General features: G+C 47.1%; 1 protein-coding gene across 2 annotated transcripts; it reads right to left on the reverse strand.

Annotated features, from left to right (window-relative positions):
- Positions 1-54: 54 nt before the first annotated feature.
- LOC142472612 (cytochrome P450 2F3-like) lies at positions 55-21,162 on the reverse strand. 2 transcript variants are annotated; one of them, XM_075579685.1, is made up of 9 exons: positions 21,004-21,162; positions 8,408-8,570; positions 7,739-7,888; positions 6,689-6,849; positions 5,016-5,192; positions 3,683-3,824; positions 2,205-2,392; positions 1,120-1,261; positions 55-981 (listed from the first exon to the last, which is right to left on the reverse strand). In XM_075579685.1, exons 1-9 carry the CDS (start codon positions 21,085-21,087, stop codon positions 803-805), a joined length of 1,386 nt encoding a protein of 461 aa, XP_075435800.1. In that variant the 5' UTR covers positions 21,088-21,162; the 3' UTR covers positions 55-802. The 2 variants fall into 2 exon arrangements, with proteins under 2 accessions (XP_075435800.1, XP_075435799.1); XM_075579684.1 differs by lacking the exon at positions 21,004-21,162 and adding an exon at positions 20,128-20,375 and having other exon boundaries at positions 60-981.
- Positions 21,163-22,134: the final 972 nt, after the last annotated feature.

Below are 22,134 nucleotides of genomic sequence, written 5' to 3' on the forward strand. Positions count from 1 at the left end.
TGTGTATACAGGTATTACCTCTCTGGACGTGTATGTGTATACCGGTATTACCTCTCTGGGCGTGTATGTGTATACCGGTATTACCTCTCTGGGCGTGTATGTATATACCGGTATTACCTCTCTGGGCGTGTATGTGTATACCGGTATTACCTCTCTGGGCGTGTATGTGTATACCGGTATTACCTCTCTGGGCGTGTATGTGTATACAGGTATTACCTCTCTGGGCGTGTATGTGTATACCGGTATTACCTCTCTGGGCGTGTATGTGTATACCGGTATTACCTCTCTGGGCGTGTATGTGTATACAGGTATTACCTCTCTGGGTGTGTATGTGTATACCGGTATTACCTCTCTGTACGTGTATGTGTATACAGGTATTACCTCTCTGGACATAGTGATCTGACCGGCTTGGGGGGCCGCTGGATTCCCAGAGCAGAGAGAGATCAGAGCTATTGCTAGGGGGCTGAGCAGCTTCCTCCATCCTGATTGGCTGCTGGGTAATGCAGCCAATCCGGAGGAGGTGTCAGGCCCCTGAAGGTGGAGCCATGGAGTGGAGGAAACAGCATGGAGTGGACAGAGGTGTGAGGTGTGTGTGTGTCTCGAGCACGCCACACCTTTCATCGTCGTGTCCAGTATTTCTGGAGAAGTCACCTGGCAACCCTAGTAGCGTAACCGTTACTTGAAAAGCATGGTCTTCAAAATATCAGTTTCCAATGGTATTTCTCTGATGTTAGTAAGGAAAGTTGTGTGAGTGACACCAGCAACGCCCCTACAAACCAATACTATCATCCCTCTTCCTTTGTCAGACCCGCCACTCCGCGCATACATCGTACGGTTTAGGGGCGCGTGTCCCTCCCCCAACCAGTTCAATAGGTCCACTTTCCCCAGGGGAGGAACTCAGGGTGAACTTCTGGAGCAGGCTGACCAAGAAGATGAAGATTTCTGTCTTTGCGAGCGCTTCCCCAATGCACGACCGTTTGCCTGCAAGAAAGAAGGCGGCCATACATGTTGAGTGAAGATGTCGGGCCGCCGTGTTGCAATGTTGATGAGCCAACTTATGGCCGTTTTTAGGAGGGGAACTTGGAGAAGCACATAGGGTTTTTTACTTGTCATAATTACCTGCTCCAAAAGGTATATGAGCCTCGTTCTTTACAAACTTGCCATTTTCATCGAGGAAACGGCCAGGGTTGAACTGCTCTGGCTTATCCCAATACTTTATGTCATACAGAGCCGAGTGTAGGAATGTGATGATCTGGGTGTCCTGCAGTGGGAAGAAGCACAAATACAGCATCACTAGATGTTCTGAAATACACCTTTGTTTTTTTTTAAGCAATATACAGGTATCCAGAGGCACTCCAATTACCTCCAGGAGTTAATCCTGGTGCAATATTCCATGTAGAGGCATATATATAGTACACTGGGGCGCTATATAAATAAAGATATACATACATATATCCATCCACAAAAACATGGAGGCACACCATTGTTTCTTAAGTTGTGTATGTAAAGGTTGAATTTAAACATCTCAGTCGTCAACATTTTACCCACTGTCATTAATTAGTTAGAATGCGGCTTTGTGTCGCTCTGCTCCCTGTAGGAATTCTGCTTCCTCAGCCCAGACAAGCTCTTAATATGGATATTTAAATGATGTTGCTCAAACTTGGCAACATATCGCCAAATTGGCAGATGAATGGTGCAGGATCTATGCTTTATCTCCAAAGCGCATGTTGATGGTTTAAACGTGGACTTTAAACGTAACGAGATTGGTGCAGAGGTTAGCGAGATATATGGGGTAACAGGTATGCTATCCTGCTTGTCCCCTGTTGTAACTTTTAATATAATACTGTTTAATAGCACTTGCAGAATACTTTCAATAGCCAAATTTCCATGTGAGCCGAGTATGGCAAAATAATGGCATTTTAGTGATGAAATGTAATGGATGAGGCAGAGGAATAATTTGAGACTGCCTTCTATAGAGTGAGGAAGGACTACAAATTTGCAGCGAAAGAGGCGTTTTTAGCGTTTTTGATTATTCGCCAATTTGTTGTAATTCAAAAAAATGCCACCCTTAGTTTTTTTGGGTTTTTTTTTTTTAATTAAAATGTTCTTGGTAGAGAATTCAGGGGGAAAAAAGGGCAAATTGAATTTCGACACATTTGCCAATCTCTACATATGAGATACCGTACGGCAGAGACATGGGGTACCTTGGGGATGGTGTAGCCTTTGAATTTGATATCGTACAGGGTAGCGTGGGGCAGTCCAGTGGGGATGATGCTGGCAAACCTCTGGACTTCATGAATCACTGCGTCGGTGTACGGCAGGCGCATGCGGTCCTCCAGGGAAGGACATCTCTGGGACCCCAAAACATCGTCAATCTCATTCTGAATTTTCTCTGCAACAAGAGAAACTAAAAGTTATCCCCGGATCCAATGGACTCCCAATTCTGGATAGTCTCCGATAACATAGAACTTCTGTGCAAGCGTACGGACACAAATCATTACTTGTAGAGGGGATCCCAGGACAGTCTACTTGCCATTAAATCGGTGCCAATAACGTTCGGTTACCTACATTTTATGTAATCATGCATTGTGATAACTCTGGACATACTTAAAAACGAGAGGTAACTCTCAATGTATTAGTTCCTGGTAAAATATTTTATAAATAAATAAATTAGTAATGGACATTGTTTTCACCGAGGTTAACGCATATCCACCACATCCAGTGTTTAGCGCAATAGCCTTGCGCTAGCGACAAATAACACGGCTCACGTAACGTCTGTCTTACCTAAATGTGGTATTACTCCCATCGAAAGAGACCCTAACACGAGAGACGGGCAAATCCGCTCAAATCCGTTGCCCTGATTTTCCCCTCATTTTAACCCCAAAATCCGGTTTCGCGGTGGAAAATCCGCGGACCGATTTGGTCGGGAAGAATCCACGCGGGTGCATCAAAATCCGCCATTGGATACAATCCGTTGACGGATTTCTAGAATCCAATGCGCCGGTTCAGCAAATCCGTGGGCGGATTGCGTTCTACACATCGGCCCACGGGTGGCGGAATCCGCCAAGAATATTTGCAATAATAATAATTAAAAAATTGCAAAACGCGAATCGCGCCTTTTTGAGATTGACTAAAGGAACCGGCCAATCCGCTGCGGATCCAAGTCTGCCCCCAAAAATTCGCCCATCTCTACCTAACACTACTATTTCTTGGTCCGGATGGGAGCAGCGCCCCCTGTAGGTATGACCTAAATAACCTAACGTTCATTTTCAGTTTCACTTGAACGGCCTTTAGTGGGTATGAAATGTAAGAGGACAATGTCCTTATCCTTGGCACTAGCAGCCGGAAATGTAACCATGCGTTATTTCAAGGAGTAACACCGGGTTACCGTTAGTGGATAGCCGTAACGATTAACCCGATTTTGATTTAGGTTATTGTTAGGTTAAATAGCCTAATGAAGCTTAGTGCACCTTGGCCGTTGGGATCGCTTAAAAGACTTAGAGGCAAATTATTTCCAGGACTTGGGAATAAGATGGATACTTTGCTGCAAGTGAGAGTAACAGAACATGTTTGGGAATGGTGGATGCCTTTGAAGTGAACTGGGAAGCCGACATTTGTTAAATCTTTCAGTGCAGCCGGAGCCTCGAAATGTCGTCAACGTAACCCCATTGCACCTCCTCACTTTGAATTTCAGGATACGCCAGCATGAGCCTTAAGGCCCAGCGAATGGTGGAGGATGTTGTTTCCGTCCCAGCGATGAACAGATTGAATGTGGTGTATGTCAAACTATCCAAGGTGAAATGGGAATCTGGATTGCCAGCTTCCTAAATAAAGAAATAAGGTTTGGGTGAGACATTGTAGAGCACTTGCCCATTTCTTATCCATCCTCATATCAAGAGAGTTACAGTGATATATATATTTATATATATATATATATATATATACACACACACACATTAAACTGCGATAGAATTTTCCATTGACTTCAATAGGGTTTTCCGTGTGATAGTGGCCTGATGGGCACTATTGCAGTTTTATGTGTAATCACCTCCTAAGTGCATAAGTAAAATAACATATATATAATCTATATATATATATAATTGAATTTTGTGAGGTTGGTGCTAGAGGTGGTGAATCTGATTGGTCCTCAGCCTCTGGCCAATCAGATTGGTGGCTCTATGACGTCACCCAACTGCCACTCTCTTCCTCTCACCCGCAGCTCACCTTCCCCCTCGGCCTCACCCAACTGACACACACACACACTCTCTCTCTCCTCTTCACCCAGCTCACCTCCCCGCCAGCTCCCCCCCCCCCATAACCCTCCCCCCCCATAATCCCCCCCAGCTCACCTCCCCCCAGGGAATCCACCAGGCTCACCCGAGCCCCGGCCAGCAGCAGTATGCGGGTAGTGTCGCCGCCGACACAGCTCCGCGCATGCAATGTAGATGACAATAGTCGGAGATACAGTACCAAACACCGGTGTTCATGCTCATCATTTACAGTGTGATGTGAAGAATCTATATTAGTCATTGTTAACATCTGCAATGTCTAGTCCAGCGGCGGCCAACTCCGGTCCTCAAGGGCCACCAACAGGTCAGGTTTTCAGGATCGCCCTGCTTCAGCACAGGTGACTCAATCAGTGGCTCGCTCATTATGACTGAGCCACCGGCGCTGAAGCTGTGAGATCCTGAAAACCTGACCTGTTGGTGGCCCTTAAGGACTGGAGTTGTCCACCCCTGGTATAGCTCCTTCAGCATCCAAGGGGTTAAACTTCCATTAGTTTTGTTGCGCTCACCAAAAGCCTATAGATCGTTGCCCCTCAAAATGAATCCCCAACACTGTTCCTTGGAGACTTCTGACTATCCGCCGCGGATCGCGGTCAGCACTACACTCACTGCACAATAAACCAATGACGCCAATGACCAAAATACTAGTTGACGCGACCAACAGAAGACGCACGTTAAAGCCCCGTAGAGAATAGGGCTGTAAACAAATGACAGGTTTAGGCCACCTACCTCTTCTATCTTATTTAGGAAGGTGTCCACGAAATCCCGGGGACAGTTGGGGTCGCGGGTGGTGATATGATTGTCTATCAGGCCTCGCAGGAACGTCTGCAGCGTGGCGGCGTTCTGGAATATCTTGTTGTGTTCTCCAGGAAGCCGCTTCAGGATGCTTGGGTACGTGTTGTACATCTACAGAGATAACACTGATCTTTAAAGGACCAGCCTCCCCTCCGCCCCCCTTCCTTTTTTTAAATGGCTCGGAATCTGGGGGTCCCCGGAACTCAGCCTTGTTAATTCCAGCTGCGGGGACCCTTTGGTTGCTGAGATATTTACCAGGAAACCGGCCGCTGGTTCTTCTTGGTGGTTTCAATCCCCCGCGTCACTTGGGCACATGAGCGGATGATGTTTGCGGCTTCCTATTGGCCCGCGTGAGATTGAAACCTCCATTTTATTTCCCCGGCAGGGGATAATATCGGCGCTACCTTCCGTGGAGTAAATATCTCGGGAACCAGGGAGTCCCGGAGCTGAAAAGAGTGAGTTTCAGCTCAAGGGACTGTCCGCTACTTATCTATGTAAAAAAAAGAAGAGGAGGAGTGGCGAGGGGGAGAGGGCAACAAGTAAGAGGAGGAGCTGTTCCTTCAAATAATAGTATGTGTGCATCACTCTTAGGTCAGAACTGATGGTGCTATTGTATTCTGTATATAGTAGATATCCCCTGCCAATCAACTATCTCAATGTCCTGTATAGCGCATACACAGAGCGAACCCTGATCCGATGCGCTTTTACTGCGTATATATATATATGTATATAGCTTAATATAAACAGGTTACAGATAATACATTCAAATAGGAATATGGGTAACGTTACCTGTGAAACAGGGTCAGCTCAAGAGATAAAGAGAAAAGCAAGAGGATTAGATTTGATTGTGTTATATATGCCATGGGTCACCGTAGATCGGTATTTAAAGACAGAAGAGGGTGAACATGTATAGGGTAATAAGTTACTCATAAACTGCTTTGATCCTGTAATTACAACATTATGGGCCATCCTATAACACACCTTCCGGACCTTTTGCTTAGTAGTTATGGGCCTATGTTTTCCTATTAAGGTTGTCATGTGTTACAGTATATTGATATCATTATAGAAGTGTCCTGATACTGGACTTGTGACATTTCCACGCTTTCCCAAACTGGCTTTAAGCCCATCCCACCCTGAGTGAGTCAGCAGTAAACCATTGAGGATATATAAGGTATTCCAAGCTATGCATGAGGTCTAGAGTTGTGATGGGTCAGCATATGATAAGTTCAAGGTAATGCTAGCCTAATGGCTGTGTATACAAATATAGTTTAGCTAGGTGCCGTGTATAGAGAGAGTGTTTAGCTGGGTGTCTTGTATAGAGAGAGTGTTTAGCTGGGTGTCTTGTATAGAGAGAGTGTTTAGCTGGGTGTCTTGTATAGAGAGAGTGTTTAGCTGGGTGTATGGTATAGAGAGAGAGTTTAGCTTGGTGTCTTGCATAGAGAGAGTGTTTGGGTGGTTGTCTTGTATAGAGAGAGACTTTAGCTGGATGTTTTTTGTACAAAGAGTTTAGTTGGGGGGGGGGAGAGAGAGAGAGAGAGAGAGAGAGAGAGAGAGAGAGAGAGAGAGAGAGAGAGAGAGAGAGAGAGAGAGAGAGAATGATCACACACTTGGAATCCACGTTTCCCCAAGAAGGTGATGTTCTCATTAACCATCCTGAGCAGGGTCTGGAATATTTCATCTTCTGTATCAAAGCGTTCCCCAAACACAATGGAACATATGACATTGGAGACTGCTGCTGTTATTCGGGAGGCTGGATTAAAAGGTTTTCCTAGGAAAAGGGGAAATTAATAAGCAATTGGGAAAATGTTACAATATGCCACTACTGCTATATCTCATCCAACTGCACACCTGTGTTTGCGTATAAACATGACCTATACATACAGTAAATATGTCATCAACGTAACTAGATCGTCAACGGCTTTAATTAGTTCATGGTTCAACATTTCAACCATTAGAGAAACCTGAAACTATATGAACCAGAGAGAAGTCCTGTTGCATATATGGATTATAGAGTACCCTCAGTCAATAGTGATCTAAAGTCATGAAGATGCATTGTTTATACTGCACCGACACACTTTATTCGAGCAAATGCCCAGTTTGTACCTGGCAGATACCTGGAATGTGCCACTCCTCACCTCTGACAAGCCCCGTTGTGTTTGCCTTCCCAGCCTGGGTTCATGCCTGGCTGACGGGCGGCTGATCTGTTAAATTGTAATGATTAGGATTTAATAGGCTGCAATGCTTCGTGTGTCTACCAGATGGCATAAATTAATGAATTGTAATGCAGTATATATATATATACTGTGCAGTATTGCAGCCAGTGGGAATAAAATGCTTCAATCCCTGCCTAGAAAATACCTCAATGCACTCGGGCAGAAAACAGTCACAAACCTCAATACACCCGGGTATACCCGAATTCGTGGGACTAGCCGAGCTCGAATAAAGTGTGTCGCCAGTGTACAGTGGATGCATCATGTATGTATGTGACTGTCAGATAATAGTCACTTTTCAATCACCCCCCTTCTGCTTTGCTTTATGACATCACAAATTGTTTTCCCTACATCTATCTGAGAGTAGCAGTTAGGCCACCATTTGTCTGCAGGAAGTTTAACCGTTGAAACGTGTCATTCAGCGTTGAGACAGAAGTAGTTTGCCACCTTGCTTTTTTTGGAAGAATTCCACCAGAAACCTGGCTTCCTCTGTCACGCGCTCCTCAATGCTCCTCTTCCCCATCCCAAAATTACGTAGGGTCGCCAGAGAGAATCTTCTCTGCTGCTGCCAGTGGGTTCCATTGGAGAAGACCAACCCTGAAATATGTCAAAGAAACCACCCCACTTTAGTAATGATAGTATTAATACTATATACCTGTCTATACACAATATACCACCAAATATCTTTCATTTTAATTGCCTTAGATTTCCCAAATGCTACTGAATCCCACAGCCACCACTGGGGGGGAATCCTGCTAGTACGTTTCTGGTGCTTTGCTCTATGCGGAGGCTTTAAAGGGCTAGAGGAGAGAAGGGGGCAATGATAATCTTAACCCCTTCCCTGCCAGGGATGCCAGTAACGCATTACAGAGCAATGTGCTCTGCCATGTTGCGATGCACATGTCATTCTCAGCGCTATTATAAATCTGACAAAAAAAAACAACAGAGTGGTTCCACTGCCCTTGTCGACATATCTTAACCCACTGGCAATGAAGTGGTTAAAAATTGGAGTGGGTGAGTCATCTATTAAAACCGTACTTACTACACTGAGCGTATGAAGTAACTTTTAGGCATATCCGAGCTACAAATATAATGTACGGTTAGAATAAATGTCACCTTTCCGTTTTGCTATCCGTTCGAAGACGGGAAGAATAGCCCTCCCGCTGAAGTCTTCAGCCTGGCCAATCAGGGCGTCCTTCAAGGTGTCGTACCCACACAGCACCACCACTGGGTTCAGTCCAAAATAGATGGTGTAGACCGCTCCGTACTTCTCCCCCAGCTGGAAGGTTGGAAGGGAAATTAGTGATAATCATTTACCAGGCGGGTAAACAGAGATAAGGAAAAACGGCCGCTTATATTACAATAAGGAAACACCCGTCTGCCTGGGGCGGAAATTCCTGTATAAGGAACAGATTTCATTGCGTTTAAAGGGCCGATCAGCTCTCCTAAGGCCGAAGTGGACTAATGCCATTGACATGTAAAAGGGGTCAAATCTGGCTGCGTGATTTCTTTCTTACCAAAATCTGACACCTACAAGTATTTTTAAATAATCTTGTAATGTTAGTTTGTAAACGTGGGGAGCAAAGATTTGGGGGGGGGGGGTTAATTTCCTCTAGCTGCTCCCTTTTGTCTAATCTCGCGGTGGCACTGCTTTATTTATTGACCCTTACAATACATAGTATTATTGTATATAAACTCTGCGTATGGATGGCACACTTACCTCCTTAATAACAGTGCATGAACCCTGCGGCCATTGTGACCGGACACAGTATGTCTGGCGCTAAGTGTCCCAAAAACAGTGTAACAGGCACCACCCTTCTCACATTCTGCCCCCGACCACTGGGACGCCGCCTCAATGTCCGGCAACCACCATCTCTCCCCAACTTCCAAACCCATCTAAATACTCATCTGTTCAACAAAGCGTTTTATTAGTCCTGGGTGACCACTGCCCGCTTGCCTACATCATGCTCTTATACACACTCACATCTCAGCTCTTATCTCCCGGCTATACCACTTCCCGTCCCTTATGCTCTGCCGAAGGCTGTCTCCTCTGCCGAAGGCTGTCTCCTCTGCCGAAGGCTGTCTCCTCTGCCGAAGGCTGTCTCCTCTGCCGAAGGCTGTCTCCTCTGCTCTGTTTGTCTTCCTCCTTTTTGTCTCCCTACCCCCATCACTCGCCAATCCACATTCCTCCCCATCTTCCTGCCTGAAATCTCACCTCTTCGCCACTCCTCACTCACCATGCACTTACTTTCACCACCAATATGTTCTATACTGCACTTGCTCCTATAGTATTCTGTAAGTCTCCCATTGTTCCATTTAGATTGTAAGCTCTGCGGGGCAGGGACTCCCTAATTCCTTATGTTAAACTTCCGGTTTAATGCAGCCTTGTGGCACTTTGGCCCTTGTTCTGTAAGCTGCGATGCCGACGACTCACCGTTACCGCACGGAACGCCCCGTTGATGTCATCAGGGTGTTCTGCGCGACGTGGATCGGCGCTGCTTGCCCTTTACAGAATAAGGGCTTTTGTATATTATATCCCTGCTCTGTATTACTAACTCTGCACAGAGCTGCGTATATTGGTGGCGCTGTATTGCTAACTCTGCACAGAGCTGCGTATATTGGTGGCGCTGTATTACTAACTCTGCACAGAGCTGCGTATATTGGTGGCGCTGTATTACTAACTCTGCACAGAGCTGCGTATATTGGTGGCGCTGTATCACTAACTCTGCACAGAGCTGCGTATATTGGTGGCGCTGTATTACTAACTCTGCACAGAGCTGTGTATATTGGTGGCGCTGTCTTACTAACTCTGCACAGAGCTGCGTATATTGGTGGCGCTGTATTGCTAACTCTGCACAGAGCTGCGTATATTGGTGGCGCTGTATTGCTAACTCTGCACAGAGCTGCGTATATTGGTGGCGCTGTATTACTAACTCTGCACAGAGCTGCGTATATTGGTGGCGCTGTATTGCTAACTCTGCACAGAGCTGCGTATATTGGTGGCGCTGCCTTACTAACTCTGTACAGAGCTGCGTATATTGGTGGCGCTGTATTACTAACTCTGCACAGAGCTGCGTATATTGGTGGCGCTGTATTACTAACTCTGCATAGAGCTGCGTATATTGGTGGCGCTGTATTACTAACTCTGCATAGAGCTGCGTATATTGGTGGCGCTGTATTACTAACTCTGCACAGAGCTGCGTATATTGGTGGCGCTGTATTACTAACTCTGTACAGAGCTGCGTATATTGGTGGCGCTGTATTACTAACTCTGTACAGAGCTGCGTATATTGGTGGCGCTGTATTACTAACTCTGCACAGAGCTGCGTATATTGGTGGCGCTGTATTACTAACTCTGCACAGAGCTGCGTATATTGGTGGCGCTGTATTACTAACTCTGCACAGAGCTGCGTATATTGGTGGCGCTGTATTGCTAACTCTGCACAGAGCTGCGTATATTGGTGGCGCTGTATTACTAACTCTGCACAGAGCTGCGTATATTGGTGGCGCTGTATTACTAACTCTGCACAGAGCTGCGTATATTGGTGGCGCTGTATTACTAACTCTGCACAGAGCTGCGTATATTGGTGGCGCTGTATTACTAACTCTGCACAGAGCTGCGTATATTGGTGGCGCTGTATTACTAACTCTGCACAGAGCTGCGTATATTGGTGGCGCTGTATTGCTAACTCTGCACAGAGCTGCGTATATTGGTGGCGCTGTATTACTGACTCTGTACAGAGCTGCGTATATTGGTGGCGCTGTATTACTAACTCTGCACAGAGCTGCGTATATTGGTGGCGCTGTATTGCTAACTCTGTACAGAGCTGCGTATATTGGTGGCGCTGTATTACTAACTCTGCACAGAGCTGCGTATATTGGTGGCGCTGTATTACTAACTCTGCACAGAGCTACGTATATTGGTGGCGCTGTATTACTAACTCTGCACAGAGCTGCGTATATTGGTGGCGCTGTATTACTAACTCTGTACAGAGCTGCGTATATTGGTGGCGCTGTATTGCTAACTCTATACAGAGCTGCGTATATTGGTGGCGCTGTATTGCTAACTCTGCACAGAGCTGCGTATATTGGTGGCGCTGTATTACTAACTCTGCACAGAGCTGCGTATATTGGTGGCGCTGTATTACTAACTCTGCACAGAGCTGCGTATATTGGTGGCGCTGTATTGCTAACTCTGCACAGAGCTGCGTATATTGGTGGCGCTGTATTGCGAACTCTGTACAGAGCTGCGTATATTGGTGGCGCTGTATTACTAACTGCACAGAGCTGCGTATATTGGTGGCGCTGTATTACTAACTCTGCACAGAGCTGCGTATATTGGTGGCGCTGTCTTACTAACTCTGTACAGAGCTGCGTATATTGGTGGCGCTGTATTACTAACTCTGCACAGAGCTGCGTATATTGGTGGCGCTGTATTGCTAACTCTATACAGAGCTGCGTATATTGGTGGCGCTGTATTACTAACTCTGCACAGAGCTGCGTATATTGGTGGCGCTGTATTACTAACTCTGCACAGAGCTGCGTATATTGGTGGCGCTGTATTACTAACTCTGCACAGAGCTGCGTATATTGGTGGCGCTGTATTACTAACTCTGCACAGAGCTGCGTATATTGGTGGCGCTGTATTACTAACTCTGTACAGAGCTGCGTATATTGGTGGCGCTGTATTGCTAACTCTGCACAGAGCTGCGTATATTGGTGGCGCTGTATTACTAACTCTGCACAGAGCTGCGTATATTGGTGGCGCTGTATTACTAACTCTGCACAGAGCTGCGTATATTGGTGGCGCTGTATTACTAACTCTGTACAGAGCTGTGTATATTGGTGGCGCTGTATTGCTAACTCTGCACAGAGCTGCGTATATTGGTGGCGCTGTATTGCTAACTCTGCACAGAGCTGCGTATATTGGTGGCGCTGTATTACTAACTCTGCACAGAGCTGCGTATATTGGTGGCGCTGTATTACTAACTCTGTACAGAGCTGTGTATATTGGTGGCGCTGTATTACTATCTCTGCACAGAGCTGCGTATATTGGTGGCGCTGTATTACTAACTCTGTACAGAGCTGCGTATATTGGTGGCGCTGTATTGCTAACTCTGCACAGAGCTGCGTATATTGGTGGCGCTGTATTACTAACTCTGTACAGAGCTGCGTATATTGGTGGCGCTGTATTGCTAACTCTGTACAGAGCTGCGTATATTGGTGGCGCTGTCTTACTAACTCTGTACAGAGCTGCGTATATTGGTGGCGCTGTATTGTTAACTCTGTACAGAGCTGCGTATATTGGTGGCGCTGTATTGCTAACTCTGTACAGAGCTGCGTATATTGGTGGCGCTGTCTTACTAACTCTGTACAGAGCTGCGTATATTGGTGGCGCTGTATTGCTAACTCTGCACAGAGCTGCGTATATTGGTGGCGCTGTCTTACTAACTCTGTACAGAGCTGTGTATATTGATGGCGCTGTATTGCTAACTCTGTACAGAGCTGCGTATATTGGTGGCGCTGTATTACTAACTCTGTACAGAACTGTGTATATTGGTGGCGCTGTATTGCTAACTCTGTACAGAGCTGCGTATATTGGTGGCGCTGTATTACTAACTCTGTACAGAGCTGTGTATATTGGTGGCGCTGTCTTACTAACTCTGTACAAAGCTGCGTATTTTGGTGGCGCTGTATTACTAACTCTGTACAGAGCTGTGTATATTGGTGGCGCTGTCTTACTAACTCTGCACAGAGCTGCGTATATTGGTGGCGCTGTCTTACTAACTCTGTACAGAGCTGCGTATATTGGTGGCGCTGTATTGCTAACTCTGTACAGAGCTGCGTATATTGGTGGCGCTGTATTACTAACTCTGTACAGAGCTGCGTATATTGGTGGCGCTGTATTGCTAACTCTGTACAGAGCTGCGTATATTGGTGGCGCTGTATTACTAACTCTGTACAGAGCTGTGTATATTGGTGGCGCTGTATTACTAACTCTGCACAGAGCTGCGTATATTGGTGGCGCTGTATTACTAACTCTGCACAGAGCTGCGTATATTGGTGGCGCTGTATTGCTAACTCTGTACAGAGCTGCGTATATTGGTGGCGCTGTATTGCTAACTCTGTACAGAGCTGTGTATATTGGTGGCGCTGTATTACTAACTCTGCACAGAGCTGCGTATATTGGTGGCGCTGTATTACTAACTCTGCACAGAGCTGTGTATATTGGTGGCGCTGTATTGCTAACTCTGCACAGAGCTGCGTATATTGGTGGCGCTGTATTACTAACTCTGTACAGAGCTGCGTATATTGGTGGCGCTGTATTACTAACTCTGTACAGAGCTGCGTATATTGGTGGCGCTGTATTACTAACTCTGCACAGAGCTGCGTATATTGGTGGCGCTGTATTACTAACTCTGCACAGAGCTGCGTATATTGGTGGCGCTGTATTACTAACTCTGCACAGAGCTGCGTATATTGGTGGCGCTGTATTACTAACTCTGTACAGAGCTGCGTATATTGGTGGCGCTGTATTGCTAACTCTGTACAGAGCTGCGTATATTGGTGGCGCTGTATTGCTAACTCTGTACAGAGCTGCGTATATTGGTGGCGCTGTATTGCTAACTCTGTACAGAGCTGCGTATATTGGTGGCGCTGTATTGCTATCTCTGCACAGAGCTTCGTATATTGGTGGCGCTGTATTGCTAACTCTGCACAGAGCTGCGTATATTGGTGGCGCTGTATTACTAACTCTGCACAGAGCTGTGTATATTGGTGGCGCTGTATTGCTAACTCTGCACAGAGCTGCGTATATTGGTGGCGCTGTATTACTAACTCTGTACAGAGCTGCGTATATTGGTGGCGCTGTATTACTAACTCTGTACAGAGCTGCGTATATTGGTGGCGCTGTATTACTAACTCTGTACAGAGCTGCGTATATTGGTGGCGCTGTATTGCTAACTCTGCACAGAGCTGTGTATATTGGTGGCGCTGTATTGCTAACTCTGCACAGAGCTGCGTATATTGGTGGCGCTGTATTACTAACTCTGTACAGAGCTGCGTATATTGGTGGCGCTGTATTGCTAACTCTGCACAGAGCTGCGTATATTGGTGGCGCTGTATTACTAACTCTGCACAGAGCTGCGTATATTGGTGGCGCTGTATTACTAACTCTGCACAGAGCTGCGTATATTGGTGGCGCTGTATTACTAACTCTGCACAGAGCTGTGTATATTGGTGGCGCTGTATTACTAACTCTGCACAGAGCTGTGTATATTGGTGGCGCTGTATTACTAACTCTGCACAGAGCTGCGTATATTGGTGGCGCTGTATTACTAACTCTGCATAGAGCTGCGTATATTGGTGGCGCTGTATTGCTAACTCTGCACAGAGCTGCGTATATTGGTGGCGCTGTATTGCTAACTCTGCACAGAGCTGCGTATATTGGTGGCGCTGTATTACTAACTCTGCACAGAGCTGCGTATATTGGTGGCGCTGTATTACTAACTCTGTACAGAGCTGCGTATATTGGTGGCGCTGTCTTACTAACTCTGCACAGAGCTGCGTATATTGGTGGCGCTGTATTACTAACTCTGTACAGAGCTGCGTATATTGGTGGCGCTGTATTGCTAACTCTGTACAGAGCTGCGTATATTGGTGGCGCTGTATTACTAACTCTGCACAGAGCTGTGTATATTGGTGGCGCTGTATTGCTAACTCTGCACAGAGCTGCGTATATTGGTGGCGCTGTATTACTAACTCTGTACAAAGCTGCGTATATTGGTGGCGCTGTATTGCTAACTCTGCACAGAGCTGCGTATATTGGTGGCGCTGTATTGCTAACTCTGCACAGAGCTGCGTATATTGGTGGCGCTGTATTACTAACTCTGCACAGAGCTGCGTATATTGGTGGCGCTGTATTACTAACTCTGCACAGAGCTGCGTATATTGGTGGCGCTGTATTGCTAACTCTGCACAGAGCTGCGTATATTGGTGGCGCTGTATTACTAACTCTGTACAGAGCTGCGTATATTGGTGGCGCTGTATTACTAACTCTGCACAGAGCTGCGTATATTGGTGGCGCTGTATTGCTAACTCTGCACAGAGCTGCGTATATTGGTGGCGCTGTATTACTAACTCTGCGCAGAGCTGCGTATATTGGTGGCGCTGTATTACTAACTCTGCACAGAGCTGTGTATATTGGTGGCGCTTTATTGCTAACTCTGCACAGAGCTGCGTATATTGGTGGCGCTGTATTACTAACTCTGTACAGAGCTGCGTATATTGGTGGCGCTGTATTGCTAACTCTGCACAGAGCTGCGTATATTGGTGGCGCTGTATTACTAACTCTGCACAGAGCTGTGTATATTGGTGGCGCTTTATTGCTAACTCTGCACAGAGCTGCGTATATTGGTGGCGCTGTATTACTAACTCTGTACAGAGCTGCGTATATTGGTGGCGCTGTATTACTAACTCTGCACAGAGCTGCGTATATTGGTGGCGCTGTATTGCTAACTCTGCACAGAGCTGCGTATATTGGTGGCGCTGTATTACTAACTCTGCACAGAGCTGCGTATATTGGTGGCGCTGTATTACTAACTCTGCACAGAGCTGCGTATATTGGTGGCGCTGTATTACTAACTCTGCACAGAGCTGCGTATATTGGTGGCGCTGTATTACTAACTCTGCACAGAGCTGCGTATATTGGTGGCGCTGTATTACTAACTCTGTACAGAGCTGCGTATATTGGTGGCGCTGTATTACTAACTCTGTACAGAGCTGCGTATATTGGTGGCGCTGTATTACTAACTCTGCACAGAGCTGCGTATATTGGTGGCGCTGTATTACTAACTCTGCACAGAGCTGCGTATATTGGTGGCGCTGTATTACTAACTCTGTACAGAGCTGCGTATATTGGTGGCGCTGTATTACTAACTCTGCACAGAGCTACGTATATTGGTGGCGCTGTATTACTAACTCTGTACAGAGCTGCGTATATTGGTGGCGCTGTATTGCTAACTCTATACAGAGCTGCGTATATTGGTGGCGCTGTATTACTAACTCTGCACAGAGCTGCGTATATTGGTGGCGCTGTATTGCTAACTCTGCACAGAGCTGCGTATATTGGTGGCGCTGTATTGCTAACTCTGCACAGAGCTGCGTATATTGGTGGCGCTGTATTACTAACTCTGCACAGAGCTGCGTATATTGGTGGCGCTGTATTACTAACTCTGCACAGAGCTGCGTATATAGGTGGCGCTGTATTGCGAACTCTGTACAGAGCTGCGTATATTGGTGGCGCTGTATTACTAACTCTGCACAGAGCTGCGTATATTGGTGGCGCTGTATTACTAACTCTGCACAGAGCTGCGTATATTGGTGGCGCTGTATTGCTAACTCTATACAGAGCTGCGTATATTGGTGGCGCTGTATTACTAACTCTGCACAGAGCTGCGTATATTGGTGGCGCTGTATTACTAACTCTGCACAGAGCTGCGTATATTGGTGGCGCTGTATTACTAACTCTGTACAAAGCTGCGTATATTGGTGGCGCTGTATTACTAACTCTGCACAGAGCTGCGTATATTGGTGGCGCTGTATTACTAACTCTGCACAGAGCTGCGTATATTGGTGGCGCTGTATTACTAACTCTGCACAGAGCTGTGTATATTGGTGGCGCTGTATTACTAACTCTGCACAGAGCTGCGTATATTGGTGGCGCTGTATTACTAACTCTGTACAGAGCTGCGTATATTGGTGGCGCTGTATTGCTAACTCTGTACAGAGCTGCGTATATTGGTGGCGCTGTATTACTAACTCTGTACAGAGCTGTGTATATTGGTGGCGCTGTATTACTATCTCTGCACAGAGCTGCGTATATTGGTGGCGCTGTATTACTAACTCTGTACAGAGCTGTGTATATTGGTGGCGCTGTCTTACTAACTCTGTACAGAGCTGCGTATATTGGTGGCGCTGTATTGCTAACTCTGCACAGAGCTGCGTATATTGGTGGCGCTGTATTACTAACTCTGTACAGAGCTGCGTATATTGGTGGCGCTGTATTGCTAACTCTGCACAGAGCTGCGTATATTGGTGGCGCTGTATTACTAACTCTGCACAGAGCTGCGTATATTGGTGGCGCTGTATTACTAACTCTGTACAGAGCTGCGTATATTGGTGGCGCTGTATTGCTAACTCTGCACAGAGCTGCGTATATTGGTGGCGCTGTATTACTAACTCTGCACAGAGCTGCGTATATTGGTGGCGCTGTATTACTAACTCTGCACAGAGCTGCGTATATTGGTGGCGCTGTATTACTAACTCTGCACAGAGCTGGGTATATTGGTGGCGCTGTATTACTAACTCTGCACAGAGCTGCGTATATTGGTGGCGCTGTATTGCTAACTCTGTACAGAGCTGCGTATATTGGTGGCGCTGCCTTACTAACTCTGCACAGAGCTGCGTATATTGGTGGCGCTGTATTACTAACTCTGCACAGAGTTGCGTATATTGGTGGCGCTGTATTACTAACTCTGCACAGAGCTGCGTATATTGGTGGCGCTGTATTACTAACTCTGTACAGAGCTGCGTATATTGGTGGCGCTGTATTACTAACTCTGTACAGAGCTGCGTATATTGGTGGCGCTGTATTACTAACTCTGCACAGAGCTGCGTATATTGGTGGCGCTGTATTACTAACTCTGCACAGAGCTGTGTATATTGGTGGCGCTGTATTACTAACTCTGTACAGAGCTGCGTATATTGGTGGCGCTGTATTACTAACTCTGCACAGAGCTGTGTATATTGGTGGCGCTGTATTGCTAACTCTGCACAGAGCTGCGTATATTGGTGGCGCTGTATTACTAACTCTGCACAGAGCTGTGTATATTGGTGGCGCTGTATTGCTAACTCTGCACAGAGCTGCGTATATTGGTGGCGCTGTATTACTAACTCTGCACAGAGCTGCGTATATTGGTGGCGCTGTATTACTAACTCTGCACAGAGCTGCGTATATTGGTGGCGCTGCCTTACTAACTCTGCACAGAGCTGCGTATATTGGTGGCGCTGTATTACTAACTCTGCACAGAGTTGCGTATATTGGTGGCGCTGTATTACTAACTCTGTACAGAGCTGCGTATATTGGTGGCGCTGTATTACTAACTCTGCATAGAGCTGCGTATATTGGTGGCGCTGTATTACTAACTCTGCACAGAGCTGCGTATATTGGTGGCGCTGTATTACTAACTCTGCACAGAGCTGCGTATATTGGTGGCGCTGTATTGCTAAATCTGCACAGAGCTGCGTATATTGGTGGCGCTGTATTACTAACTCTGTACAGAGCTGCGTATATTGGTGGCGCTGTCTTACTAACTCTGCACAGAGCTGCGTATATTGGTGGCGCTGTCTTACTAACTCTGCACAGAGCTGCGTATATTGGTGGCGCTGTATTACTAACTCTGCACAGAGCTGCGTATATTGGTGGCGCTGTATTACTAACTCTGTACAGAGCTGCGTATATTGGTGGCGCTGTATTACTAACTCTGTACAGAGCTGCGTATATTGGTGGCGCTGTATTACTAACTCTGTACAGAGCTGCGTATATTGGTGGCGCTGTATTACTAACTCTGCACAGAGCTGCGTATATTGGTGGCGCTGTATTACTAACTCTGTACAGAGCTGCGTATATTGGTGGCGCTGTATTACTAACTCTGTACAGAGCTGCGTATATTGGTGGCGCTGTATTACTAACTCTGCACAGAGCTGCGTATATTGGTGGCGCTGTATTACTAACTCTGTACAGAGCTGCGTATATTGGTGGCGCTGTATTACTAACTCTGCACAGAGCTGCGTATATTGGTGGCGCTGTATTACTAACTCTGTACAGAGCTGCGTATATTGGTGGCGCTGTATTACTAACTCTGCACAGAGCTGCGTATATTGGTGGCGCTGTCTTACTAACTCTGTACAGAGCTGCGTATATTGGTGGCGCTGTATAAAGAAACACATACATACACATACATTAAACTCGGACATCTGGTTGTGACCGTTTTGCCGCGACCACGTCACCGCCGGCGTTTAGCTGTCACTCACCTCGCCGCAAGGACATCTCTCCAACGGCCACTTCGCCGCCATGTTAAGCTCCTGACCTTTCCCCCTACCCTAAAATCCCATAGTCTTAACCCTTAATACAAACGCTATATCCTACCCTAAAAACCTTAACCCCTTACCGTAAACCCCTTATCCCTTACCCTAACCCCTTATCCCTTACCCTAACCCCTTACCCTAAACACCTTAACCCCTTACCCTAACCCCTTATCCCTTACCCTAACCCCTTATCCCTTACCCTAACCCCTTACTCTAAAAACCTTAACCCCTTACCCCTTACCCCTTTACCCTAAACCTTTTACCCTAAGACCCATAACCCTAATCCTTTACCCTAGAAAATGTAACCCCATACCCTAAGCCTTTACCCTAATTCCCTTACCCTAAGCCCTTACTCCTTACCCGAAACCCTTACCCCTTACCGAAACCCCTTACCTTAATTCCCTACCCCAAAACCTAACCTCGTACCCTAAAACCCCTATCCTTAGCCTCCTACCCTAACCGCTAAAACCCCTTAAGTTAACTTAGCTTATTGGGGAATCGGCCCGGTGGCTGTGTCCGGTGGCTGTGTCCGGTGGCTGTGTCCGGTGGCTGTGTCCGGTGGCTGTGTCCAGCGGCTGCGGTGAATGCCCCCTTGGTGGCCAAATACAGCGGAGGGCTTACCCACAAGCCGACTGTCTTCTCGCTAACATGAATGCATGACGTATGTATCGCAGGTTTCCCATACATACCTGTGTTAGAGTCTCATATGGGGCCAGTTTATCCAACTGGTGTATATTCCCTATGAGAGGCCAGGGGGTCGGTCCTGGGGGCAAGTTGTACTTCTTCTTCCAGGAGGACACAAAGAGCAAGAAGGCCAAAATTGCCAGCACCCCTGCTAGGACAGCAGAAAGCATGATCCTCTGTGTGTGTGCTGAGGGACTCCTCTTCTCTCTGGGTACTTCACAGTAACGTTGGAGTGCCTCCTCCCACTGGTGAACCCTCCTCCCACTGGTGAACCCTCCTCTAGTTCACTCGGTAATCTGATCAATGGCCCAACCACACAGCGAGGAGCTGCCCCACCCATCCCTACATCAGTAGGGTTTCCAGTGCCCCCCCCCCCATCCCTACATCAGTAGGGTTTCCAGTGTCCCCCCATCCCTACATCAGTAGGGTTTCCAGTGTCCCCCCATCCCTACATCAGTAGGGTTTCCAGTGTCCCCCCATCCCTACATCAGTAGGGTTTCCAGTGCCCACCCATCCCTACATCAGTAGGGTTTCCAGTGCCCCCCCATCCCTACATCAGTAGGGTTTCCAGTGTCCCCCCATCCCTACATCAGTAGGGTTTCCAGTGTCAACCCATCCCTACATCAGTAGGGTTTCCAGTGACCACCCATCCCTACATCAGTAGGGTTTCCAGTGCCCCCCCCCATCCCTACATCAGTAGGGTTTCCAGTGTCCCCCCATCCCTACATCACTAGGGTTTCCAGTGCCCATCCATCCCTACATCAGTAAGGTTTCCAGTGCCCACCCATCCCTACATCAGTAGGGTTTCCAGGTGTAGAGTAACCCTGGAATGAAGGTAGTGACCGCACTCAAACAAAAGGGGTGAAAGTGGGGTACTTAACCGCCGGTGCGCTGGTTCTGGGGAGCTCCTGATGTCCCAAATAGATCCAGTGAAGAAGAAGAATCAGGCGCACGGTCTTAATCATCAAAACAAAAGGGGGGTTTATTGTGCCAAGGAATCCAACGTTTCGGCAGTAATACTGCCTTTCTCAAGGTGTCGGCTGCCAAACACAAGTGAACAGCAGATATATATACACACCAATACATGCCCCCCCTGGTACTCACCCCTCCCTGCTCGGCTCCACGACGTCGACGCCCACGTGGTGACGTCAGACGTGGTCATGCATATCCCTGGTAGCACAGCACAGAGCTGCCTGAGGATAAGAGCGCTGCCACACTCCTTAGGCAGCTCTGCGCTCGGCATTTCCTTGGCATCTTGTTATTCTGATGGGTTTTATGTATTTTGTGCGCCGAGTCATTTTCGCAACCTCACAGGTTGCGGTGTTTTTATTTTTTCAGTTGTAACCGTGTCCCGGTGGGAAAGTTCTGTACAATATAATTTCCTTTATAAAGATCCCTAAGGCCGCGCTTATAGTTCCGGGGGCGGCAACGCGACGTCGCCCGAAAACAAAAGCATTGTCGCCGGTGCAAGCGCTTACAGTAAGCGCGACGGCGAAAAAGCGACGTGGCGACGCGATTTTTGGTAGCCGTAAATATTTGATTTTTCAGGGGCTGTCGCCTCATGTGACAGCCCCTGAACCAATCGGTAGCCTGGTCGCCCGCGCCGCCGCCGCCGCAAAAGCGCAATAGAACGTTCACTTGCGGCGACGGGTGACGTCACACGTCACGTCGCTGCTGCCGGCACTATAAGCGCGGCCTAAGGTTGGTCCAGTAAAAGGTATCACAGCTTATTCTTACCTGTCATTTGTATGACAAAACCAACCCTATCCCGACCGGTATGTACCGGAGTGTTGCGTTTTAGCGAGCGGCAGCCGGATACTCTCTGCTGTCAGTGACTCCCAGTAACTCTACCCCCCTATACTTTATGGTAGGCGGCCATTTATAACGTAATAGATGCGGCAATCAGGAGAAGAAAAGCTGACAGTTATAAATATTATGTGGGCGTTATTGTTCTATATGTCCCATTCTCCCACTGCTGCACAACCCCATTTAAAGAATCCACAATATTTCCT

This window comes from Ascaphus truei, chromosome 22 (assembly GCF_040206685.1).
Source record: "Ascaphus truei isolate aAscTru1 chromosome 22, aAscTru1.hap1, whole genome shotgun sequence".
Classification (NCBI taxonomy): domain Eukaryota; kingdom Metazoa; phylum Chordata; class Amphibia; order Anura; family Ascaphidae; genus Ascaphus; species Ascaphus truei.